Genomic DNA, 11,417 nt, shown 5'->3' with positions numbered 1-11,417 from the left:
TCAGATCCAACGCCACCTCTCACTACCCGTTTAGAGTTCACGGTCACTTTGCTACAGGTGAATAAAAACTCCCCACTTTACAGTTGTAAAAAAAGTTTGTCAATTAAAATAGTCTTTCATGTGACTGGGCTAAACAAAATTACTTGTCGCCCATCTCTGGAAGGGCTAAAAAAAGTCGCCTTTCTTCCAATAAGTTTGGTCTAGCGTCCCTGACGTTTCGCGGAGTTACCGCTTCTTCAGAGGGATACATGCTACTAGGTGTCCGGAAGGAGCGAGGCATTTAAATACATTTCCTGGGAGATGCCCAAGTCCTGGGCCCCTCCCAGGATTGGTAATCATAGGTTACATGGGTATTACATGTGACCAAATCCCTCCCCAATAAAAGGTGTCCAGGCCTCTCTCTAAAAAAACAACAAAATTAAAAATAAGAATAAAAACCTTTAAAATATCATATGGAATTAATAAGAGAAAATAAAAATAACCATAAAAAATTGTAAAAAGAATATAAACCCTTGATATAATTTTTATAATTAAAAACATCATCCTGCTGAGGATGGTTTAATAAAATATATGTATATATATACACATATAAAAAGACATTATTTTATAAGAAAGAAGGTGAACACAAAATAATATCTTCTAAAAAGCAAGAGGGATGGAAAAAAAACAAAGCTAAAGTTAAGACAAATATAGATCAAATGGGAATGGAGAGGAAAAATATAATTAAAAAACTAGGTAAGGGAGTGGGGTCCGGAGGGAGTCTTAGGGCTGTCGCGGACCGGGGGGAGAACCCGACAACGGGTAACATCCGGAGCAGGAACGTGAAAAACAGGGAAAGAAAGAAAAAAGAAAATACATAAAAAAATCTACAAAAACTAAATAAACAATCAATCCATATTCACCTTCATTCCAAAAATAAAAAGGCTATATAAGGCAACCCATAATAATAAGAACCCTATATTAAAAATGGCTTTTTAAGAGCAATTGAATAAATAATCAGCGAAAACCACAACTTGAAGGGCTGCTTTTCCTATTGCACTAGGACAGCCATTATACTCCCCAATAGATGATGGGGGGAAGACATCACTACAACGAAATCAGGTAAAAGGTCCAGTCGGTCAGCGGAGGCCTCAAAATAAATAAGAGGGCAAATTAATTCTTATTTCATGGCCACCTTACCCCAAATGCTTGGCATTATAAGATATTAACTCCCCACCATGAGGTTTAAGTTTCCCAAATGCAGTTACCAACTGTTAATATTTCCCCCAAGATGTTAAGTTTAGGGTCATGCGGTCTGGGCAGGGTCATCTTCCCTTTTAATTCTCCCGTTCTAATAGTGTCTGCCAAGCCAAAGTGGTTAGGTTTAGGGCCATGTGTCTGGTTAAGACCATCCTCCAAATTATCCACATTCTAGTGACACTTTCTTAAGGCAAAATGGTTAGGTTTAGGATCCAGTAGCCTGGGTAGGCTCATCCCACAGGTTATACACAATGAAGATACAAAAAAAGAAATTGTTAAATTCAGATTATTAGATCTTTTTGAAAAAAAACAATTCAATAAACTCAGTAATCTCCATTTGTCCCAAGGAGATGCTGTTTTATGTTTCAAGGAGTAGTCAGTCTGTTTATTAAGAGGTCCTTTTAGGAATCGTGGATGGATGTCAGATACAAATTCCTGGCACAGGCTGGTTAGGTGTTAGGAAACTATAGCTTAGATGTTTTTTAATTCAAACTTTGGTGCACGGTCCTAGGAATTACTGAAGCATCCCATCTCCACTTACTCCGCTCTTCTCCTTCTCTCCAGCATACTCCTCTTCTTCTTGGGTGCGTCTTGTACCTTCTTCCATATGTTGTCAATCATAAAACCATCCCCCAATGTCTTTATTCCCCCCAGGCCATAAGGCAGACTCATTGAAAGTTCCAGCACTGTCACCAATACTAAAAAGGTCCCAAAGCCATATTTCTCCCATGACTCCCTGGAGGGGATGTGACCTCCAAGAGAAAAGGTTTTTATCGTTTTTGATTTTCTTATTCATTTTCAACAATAATCACACTCCATGCAGTTAGTAATTATAATGAATCCTCACACTGTTAGTGTTACACTCTGTTCAAAACAACCTCCATGCAGTTCTGTCATGGGGACCTATGGCAATCAGGGAAACATACTCAATATTGACAAGTAGTCTTTGTATTTTTTTTTTTTTTTTTTTTTGTGACATTTTGCTTAGAAATATAATTATGATCTGTTCACAGAATTTATGTTATAAAACAAACAACAGGTTTCCAGACCATTTTTTCTTTTTGAACTTTCTTTATTTCTCACCATACTTTCAAAGCCTGACCTATAATTCTAAAGATTCTCCCTCCCAAAGACATTGGAGTCTTAATTGATTATTTCAAACCATATACTGCATATACTTAATATTGACAATATCAAAGAAATACCAAATGTACTAAAAATTCTACACCCACAAAAGAAATATTTAAAAATGACAATAACATCCTGGCATCAAACTCTCTCCATCTTACTCCGCTGACCGACCGACCAGCCCGGGTTGGCCTGTAGGCTCACGATGCTCAGGGCCTCCTCTGTGCGTTCCCTGAAGTGAGTGGCCACTGTGGAGCGCAGCTGATCTGCCCGTGTGGCATACCGGTGTTGCTGCAAGCGCGCTCCCAAACAGGCCCAAATTCCCCCCACATACATTAGCCCACAATACTACATCGTAAGACCCACGCTGAGTCGCAGGCCTTCACACCAGCTGTCAAAGATACTTTTAGCCGTCTCACTCGTCCAATGAATGCCATCAGCTGTGGTATGGAAGTATTGTTGAGGTATACACGGTAAATAATTATAATGTGTACTGATGAAGTTATTGATCATAGTGAGATTTGACTGTTGGAGTTTGGATAGTGATCTGGAAAAGTGAATGTGGGCTACAAAAATGTCCGCACTCGGAAACACGGCTTTCGCCCCATTCACCACCTTGCGTAGTTGTTTAATTGAGGTCTTCTGGGGGTCCTGATCCTTATTATTAATGCCTACAGACAAGATCACCATTTCCGCATTTTCACACACCGGCGTCATTTCCAACAGGTTGAAGAAATGGTAAAAGTTCGCACCCGGGTAGCTCTCCACCTGAATCTGATCATTCTCAAAGGGGGGTATTCTATTTAGATTGGAGTCCCCCAAGAAAACTACCGGTTTATCAACTTTGATTCTCCAATCCTGTAATTTCCTACTAGGTCTCGCCCGATGGTACGTAGGTGTATAGTAACCCCCCTCTGCGCCCCTCGTCTCCGCCTCCGCCCCGACCGGCTCTCCCTTTCCTGTAAGCCCGCGCCCGCTATGAGACTCCCTCTGCTTTATTTGCCGCACGGTTTTAAATTCTGCCACCGAGCCCTCGCTCTCATTATCCTCCTCATTCAGGTGAAAATTACTCTTAATATTATAATAGTGGGGATCAGAGCGGTCCAATGAGTCACTGCTCAGGTTTCCCGCCGGCTCCTGCTGTTGCAGGGCCTCAATCGTCATTTCACCCACTACCTTGTCACCTGTTTTAGCAGAGGTTTGGATTTTTACTCGCTTTTGTTGTTTCATTATAGGGTCTGGACCATTCGTCCGGTCTCCTGCGCGAGACGTGGAGCAGGAAACTGAAGGGGTGGCAGGCTCAGATGTCAACCTGTTCGCGGCCGTTAAGGGCAAGTCACAGCGCACAATATTTCTAGGACGCACAGGGGGAGAGCACAAAGAGGCAGGCAGAATGTCATCGGTTTCATCTAAATCAACCACCACGTTTGATCTAATTCTGGCTGTTGTCTCCACCCTACTCCCACCCTCTCCCGTCTTCCCCCCATCTACATTTCTCCCCTTCGGGAGAGCTCCCGCGGTGGCCGGCGCACGGGCATTCACAGTCTGAAGCTCATTCAGCTCTTCTACAATAGTTTTCCTTTTTCCCAACGATAGGTTTTTCTGATAGGAAACATTTTGTATATTACTGCTACTAGCAGTCTGGTTTTTAACCACTGTAGGTAAGGGCGGAAATTCATTATCATCTCTCAGATCAATCGGCATTACCCCCGATCTTCCCCCCCTCTGTACTGTGTTCTGTTCCCGTGTGTGGCCGGCCTCCGAACGGGCCCTCCCTCCACCCTCTTCCCCTGACGATTTGAGCAGAGTTTCAACTGTTGATATTGTAGAAACTCGTAATCGAGCCCCGTACCTTTTAAAAGCCCACGTCTTTGCCACTTGAAATGACACCTCAGTCTTTCTAGTTCCTTTTAAAGATTCAATAATAGTGGCATAATGATCATAAAGAATATCTAGATTTTTGGACATCCAAGAGTCTGTGTTTTGATCAAGTTGCCTCCTAACTTGTTCTGTGGGCACAGCCGGTTTTATAAAACTAGAGAGCCTGGACACCTGTTTAATGTTTAATCATACCCCTGGGGTACAAGCCCGTGTCGCGTGCTTCTTCAATCACACTTTTATGGTGTACTGTCCGTATTAATTTAAATATATTCTTCGCACTCGTCCTTGTGTCAGTATCAAGTGCACGCTTTGGTGCGGGGGCATCTTGTCCTCCTTGTTGTCTGATACGTCTCATGTTCGGGCGACCCCATCCCTCCCCGTGCCTCGTCCCCTCCCGACCCCCAGCATGCGTAGCCAGACCGTCACCAGACAAACTTTCACCTAAGGTTTCAAAGTTATTGTTTTGTACCTTATATTTGTCAGTGGGGAGCTCACCTGAGTTTCTTTGTGTTTGTTGGACCACTCGATTCAGGCTCAGTGATCTCTGCCTCCTCCGTGCTCTTCGCTGGTGGCGTGGAAACGTCCATCCGCCATCCTGCGTGTCGTTTTCTGGCAGTCGTGGCGTTTCCGACCGGTGTGCCTCCATCCTGGACCCGAACAATATGGTAGTCCCACCGACCACGGGCGTCCCCGCGTCAGTGTCTGTTGGTCGGTGAAGACTCAAAAGACGAGAGGGTTTAGGTGCACAAACCGATGCCTCGCTCAGATCCAACGCCACCTCTCACTACCCGTTTAGAGTTCACGGTCACTATTGCTACAGGTGAATAAAAACTCCCCACTTTACAGTTATAAAAAAAGTTTGTCAATTAAAATAGTCTTTCATGTGACTGGGCTAAACAAAGTTACTTGTCGCCCATCTCTGGAAGGGCTAAAAAAGTCGCCTTTCTTCCAATAAGTTTGGTCTAGCGTCCCTGACGTTTCGCGGAGTTACCGCTTCTTCAGAGGGATACATGCTACTAGGTGTCCGGAAGGAGCGAGGCATTTAAATACATTTCCTGGGAGATGCCCAAGTCCTGGGCCCCTCCCAAGATTGGTAATCATAGGTTACATGGGTATTACATGTGACCAAATCCCTCCCCAATAAAAGGTGTCCAGGCCTCTCTCTAAAAAAACAACAAAATTAAAAATAAGAATAAAAACCTTTAAAATATCATATGGAATTATAAAAATAACCATAAAAAATTGTAAAAAAATATAAACCCATGATATAATTTTTATAATTAAAAACATCATCCTGCTGAGGATGGTTTAATAAAATATATGTATATATGTACACATATAAAAAGACATTATTTTATAAGAAAGAAGGTGAACACAAAATAATATCTTCTAAAAAGCAAGAGGGATGGAAAAAAAACAAAGCTAAAGTTAAGACAAATATAGATCAAATGGGAATGGAGAGGAAAAATATAATTAAAAAACTAGGTAAGGGAGTGGGGTCCGGAGGGAGTCTTAGGGCTGTCGCGGACCGGGGGGAGAACCCGACAACGGGTAACATCCGGAGCAGGAACGTGAAAAACAGGGAAAGAAAGAAAAAAGAAAATACATAAAAAAATCTACAAAAACTAAATAAACAATCAATCCATATTCACCTTCATTCCAAAAATAAAAAGGCTATATAAGGCAACCCATAATAATAAGAACCCTATATTAAAAATGGCTTTTTAAGAGCAATTGAATAAATAATCAGCGAAAATCACAACTTGAAGGGCTGCTTTTCCTATTGCACTAGGACAGCCATTATACTCCCCAATAGATGATGGGGGGAAGACATCACTACAACAAAATCAGGTAAAAGGTCCAGTCGGTCAGCGGAGGCCTCAAAATAAATAAGAGGGCAAATTAATTCTTATTTCATGGCCACCTTACCCCAAATGCTTGGCATTATAAGATATTAACTCCCCACCATGAGGTTTAAGTTTCCCAAATGCAGTTACCAACTGTTAATATTTCCCCCAAGATGTTAAGTTTAGGGTCATGCGGTCTGGGCAGGGTCATCTTCCCTTTTAATTCTCCCGTTCTAATAGTGTCTGCCAAGCCAAAGTGGTTAGGTTTAGGGCCATGTGTCTGGTTAAGACCATCCTCCAAATTATCCACATTCTAGTGACACTTTCTTAAGGCAAAATGGTTAGGTTTAGGATCCAGTAGCCTGGGTAGGCTCATCCCACAGGTTATACACAATGAAGATACAAAAAAAGAAATTGTTAAATTCAGATTATTAGATCTTTTTGAAAAAAAACAATTCAATAAACTCAGTAATCTCCATTTGTCCCAAGGAGATGCTGTTTTATGTTTCAAGGAGTAGTCAGTCTGTTTATTAAGAGGTCCTTTTAGGAATCGTGGATGGATGTCAGATACAAATTCCTGGCACAGGCTGGTTAGGTGTTAGGAAACTATAGCTTAGATGTTTTTTAATTCAAACTTTGGTGCACGGTCCTAGGAATTACTGAAGCATCCCATCTCCACTTACTCCGCTCTTCTCCTTCTCTCCAGCATACTCCTCTTCTTCTTGGGTGCGTCTTGTACCTTCTTCCATATGTTGTCAATCATAAAACCATCCCCCAATGTCTTTATTCCCCCCAGGCCATAAGGCAGACTCATTGAAAGTTCCAGCACTGTCACCAATACTAAAAAGGTCCCAAAGCCATATTTCTCCCATGACTCCCTGGAGGGGATGTGACCTCCAAGAGAAAAGGTTTTTATCGTTTTTGATTTTCTTATTCATTTTCAACAATAATCACACTCCATGCAGTTAGTAATTATAATGAATCCTCACACTATTAGTGTTACACTCTGTTCAAAACAACCTCCATGCAGTTCTGTCATGGGGACCTATGGCAATCAGGGAAACATACTCAATATTGACAAGTAGTCTTTGTATTTTTTTTTTTTTTTTTTTTTTTTTTTTTTTTTTTTTTTTTTTTTTTTTTTTTTTTTTTTTTTTTTTTTGGTGACATTTTGCTTAGAAATATAATTATGATCTGTTCACAGAATTTATGTTGTAAAACAAACAACAGGTTTCCAGACCATTTTTTCTTTTTGAACTTTCTTTATTTCTCACCATACTTTCAAAGCCTGACCTATAATTCTAAGGACTCTCCCTCCCTCAGACATTGGAGTCTTAATTGATTATTCCAAACCATATACTGCATATACTTAATATTAACAACATCAAAGAAATACCAAATGTACTAAAAATTCTACACCCACAAAAGAAATATTTAAAAATGACAATAACATCCTGGCATCAAACTCTCTCCATCTTACTCCGCTGACCGACCGACCAGCCCGGGTTGGCCTGTAGGCTCACGATGCTCAGGGCCTCCTCTGTGTGTTCCCTGAAGTGAGTGGCCACTGTGGAGCGCAGCTGATCTGCCCGTGTGGCATACCGGTGTTGCTGCAAGCGCGCTCCCAAACAGGCCCAAATTCCCCCCACATACATTAGCCCACAATACTACATCGTAAGACCCACGCTGAGTCGCAGGCCTTCACACCAGCTGTCAAAGATACTTTTAGCCGTCTCACTCGTCCAATGAATGCCATCAGCTGTGGTATGGAAGTATTGTTGAGGTATACACGGTAAATAATTATAATGTGTACTGATGAAGTTATTGATCATAGTGAGATTTGACTGTTGGAGTTTGGATAGTGATCTGGAAAAGTGAATGTGGGCTACAAAAATGTCCGCACTCGGAAACACGGCTTTCGCCCCATTCACCACCTTGCGTAGTTGTTTAATTGAGGTCTTCTGGGGGTCCTGATCCTTATTATTAAGGCCTACAGACAAGATCACCATTTCCGCATTTTCACACACCGGCGTCATTTCCAACAGGTTGAAGAAATGGTAAAAGTTCGCACCCGGGTAGCTCTCCACCTGAATCTGATCATTCTCAAAGGGGGGTATTCTATTTAGATTGGAGTCCCCCAAGAAAACTACCGGTTTATCAACTTTGATTCTCCAATCCTGTAATTTCCTACTAGGTCTCGCCCGATGGTACGTAGGTGTATAGTAACCCCCCTCTGCGCCCCTCGTCTCCGCCTCCGCCCCGACCGGCTCTCCCTTTCCTGTAAGCCCGCGCCCGCTATGAGACTCCCTCTGCTTTATTTGCCGCACGGTTTTAAATTCTGCCACCGAGCCCTCGCTCTCATTATCCTCCTCATTCAGGTGAAAATTACTCTTAATATTATAATAGTGGGGATCAGAGCGGTCCAATGAGTCACTGCTCAGGTTTCCCGCCGGCTCCTGCTGTTGCAGGGCCTCAATCGTCATTTCACCCACTACCTTGTCACCTGTTTTAGCAGAGGTTTGGATTTTTACTCGCTTTTGTTGTTTCATTATAGGGTCTGGACCATTCGTCCGGTCTCCTGCGCGAGACGTGGAGCAGGAAACTGAAGGGGTGGCAGGCTCAGATGTCAACCTGTTCGCGGCCGTTAAGGGCAAGTCACAGCGCACAATATTTCTAGGACGCACAGGGGGAGAGCACAAAGAGGCAGGCAGAATGTCATCGGTTTCATCTAAATCAACCACCACGTTTGATCTAATTCTGGCTGTTGTCTCCACCCTACTCCCACCCTCTCCCGTCTTCCCCCCATCTACATTTCTCCCCTTCGGGAGAGCTCCCGCGGTGGCCGGCGTACGGGCATTCACAGTCTGAAGCTCATTCAGCTCTTCTACAATAGTTTTCCTTTTTCCCAACGATAGGTTTTTCTGATAGGAAACATTTTGTATATTACTGCTACTAGCAGTCTGGTTTTTAACCACTGTAGGTAAGGACGGAAATTCATTATCATCTCTCAGATCAATCGGCATTACCCCCGATCTTCCCCCCCTCTGTACTGTGTTCTGTTCCCGTGTGTGGCCGGCCTCCGAACGGGCCCTCCCTCCACCCTCTTCCCCTGACGATTTGAGCAGAGTTTCAACTGTTGATATTGTAGAAACTCGTAATCGAGCCCCGTATCTTTTAAAAGCCCACGTCTTTGCCACTTGAAATGACACCTCAGTCTTTCTAGTTCCTTTTAAAGATTCAATAATAGTGGCATAATGATCATAAAGAATATCTAGATTTTTGGACATCCAAGAGTCTGTGTTTTGATCAAGTTGCCTCCTAACTTGTTCTGTGGGCACAGCCGGTTTTATAAAACTAGAGAGCCTGGACACCTGTTTAATCATACCCCTGGGGTACAAGCCCGTGTCGCGTGCTTCTTCAATCACACTTTTATGGTGTACTGTCCGTATTAATTTAAATATATTCTTCGCACTCGTCCTTGTTTCAGTATCAAGTGCACGCTTTGGTGCGGGGGCATCTTGTCCTCCTTGTTGTCTGATACGTCTCATGTTCGGGCGACCCCATCCCTCCCCGTGCCTCGTCCCCTCCCGACCCCCAGCATGCGTAGCCAGACCGTCACCAGACAAACTTTCACCTAAGGTTTCAAAGTTATTGTTTTGTACCTTATATTTGTCAGTGGGGAGCTCACCTGAGTTTCTTTGTGTTTGTTGGACCACTCGATTCAGGCTCAGTGATCTCTGCCTCCTCCGTGCTCTTCGCTGGTGGCGTGGAAACGTCCATCCGCCATCCTGCGTGTCGTTTTCTGGCAGTCGTGGCGTTTCCGACCGGTGTGCCTCCATCCTGGACCCGAACAATATGGTAGTCCCACCGACCACGGGCGTCCCCGCGTCAGTGTCTGTTGGTCGGTGAAGACTCAAAAGACGAGAGGGTTTAGGTGCACAAACCGATGCCTCGCTCAGATCCAACGCCACCTCTCACTACCCGTTTAGAGTTCACGGTCACTATTGCTACAGGTGAATAAAAACTCCCCACTTTACAGTTATAAAAAAAGTTTGTCAATTAAAATAGTCTTTCATGTGACTGGGCTAAACAAAGTTACTTGTCGCCCATCTCTGGAAGGGCTAAAAAAGTCGCCTTTCTTCCAATAAGTTTGGTCTAGCGTCCCTGACGTTTCGCGGAGTTACCGCTTCTTCAGAGGGATACATGCTACTAGGTGTCCGGAAGGAGCGAGGCATTTAAATACATTTCCTGGGAGATGCCCAAGTCCTGGGCCCCTCCCAAGATTGGTAATCATAGGTTACATGGGTATTACATGTGACCAAATCCCTCCCCAATAAAAGGTGTCCAGGCCTCTCTCTAAAAAAAACAACAAAATTAAAAATAAGAATAAAAGCCTTTAAAATATCATATGGAATTAATAAGAGAAAATAAAAATAACCATAAAAAATTGTAAAAAAATATAAACCCATGATATAATTTTTATAATTAAAAACATCATCCTGCTGAGGATGGTTTAATAAAATATATGTATATATGTACACATATAAAAAGACATTATTTTATAAGAAAGAAGGTGAACACAAAATAATATCTTCTAAAAAGCAAGAGGGATGGAAAAAAAACAAAGCTAAAGTTAAGACAAATATAGATCAAATGGGAATGGAGAGGAAAAATATAATTAAAAAACTAGGTAAGGGAGTGGGGTCCGGAGGGAGTCTTAGGGCTGTCGCGGACCGGGGGGAGAACCCGACAACGGGTAACATCCGGAGCAGGAACGTGAAAAACAGGGAAAGAAAGAAAAAAGAAAATACATAAAAAAATCTACAAAAACTAAATAAACAATCAATCCATATTCACCTTCATTCCAAAAATAAAAAGGCTATATAAGGCAACCCATAATAATAAGAACCCTATATTAAAAATGGCTTTTTAAGAGCAATTGAATAAATAATCAGCGAAAATCACAACTTGAAGGGCTGCTTTTCCTATTGCACTAGGACAGCCATTATACTCCCCAATAGATGATGGGGGGAAGACATCACTACAACAAAATCAGGTAAAAGGTCCAGTCGGTCAGCGGAGGCCTCAAAATAAATAAGAGGGCAAATTAATTCTTATTTCATGGCCACCTTACCCCAAATGCTTGGCATTATAAGATATTAACTCCCCACCATGAGGTTTAAGTTTCCCAAATGCAGTTACCAACTGTTAATATTTCCCCCAAGATGTTAAGTTTAGGGTCATGCGGTCTGGGCAGGGTCATCTTCCCTTTTAATTCTCCCGTTCTAATAGTGTCTGCCAAGCCAAAGTGGTTAGGTTTAG

General features: G+C 42.6%; 1 protein-coding gene across 1 annotated transcript; it reads right to left on the bottom strand.

Annotated features, from left to right (window-relative positions):
* Positions 1 to 7,710: 7,710 nt before the first annotated feature.
* On the bottom strand, positions 7,711 to 10,080 carry LOC308408577 (uncharacterized protein). Its single transcript, XM_080900904.1, has 2 exons — positions 9,784 to 10,080; positions 7,711 to 8,768 (listed from the first exon to the last, which is right to left on the bottom strand). Exons 1-2 carry the CDS (start codon positions 9,873 to 9,875, stop codon positions 7,763 to 7,765), a joined length of 1,098 nt encoding a protein of 365 aa, XP_080757030.1. The 5' UTR covers positions 9,876 to 10,080; the 3' UTR covers positions 7,711 to 7,762.
* Positions 10,081 to 11,417: the final 1,337 nt, after the last annotated feature.

This window comes from Rhamphochromis sp. 'chilingali' (assembly GCF_963969265.1).
Source record: "Rhamphochromis sp. 'chilingali' genome assembly, chromosome: 13".
Lineage (NCBI taxonomy): Eukaryota > Metazoa > Chordata > Actinopteri > Cichliformes > Cichlidae > Rhamphochromis > Rhamphochromis sp. 'chilingali'.
This window is presented reverse-complemented; position numbering and strand designations above follow the sequence as displayed.

Excerpts from the sequence above, each read along its gene's own strand:
- LOC308408577 (XM_080900904.1), bottom strand. The coding sequence starts at position 9,875 with ATGGACGTTTCCACGCCACCAGCGAAGAGCACGGAGGAGGCAGAGATC. Across the intron at positions 8,769-9,783 it reads ACAAACACAAAGAAACTCAG|AAATATTGTGCGCTGTGACT; the intron begins GTGAGCTCCCCA and ends TGTGCGTCCTAG.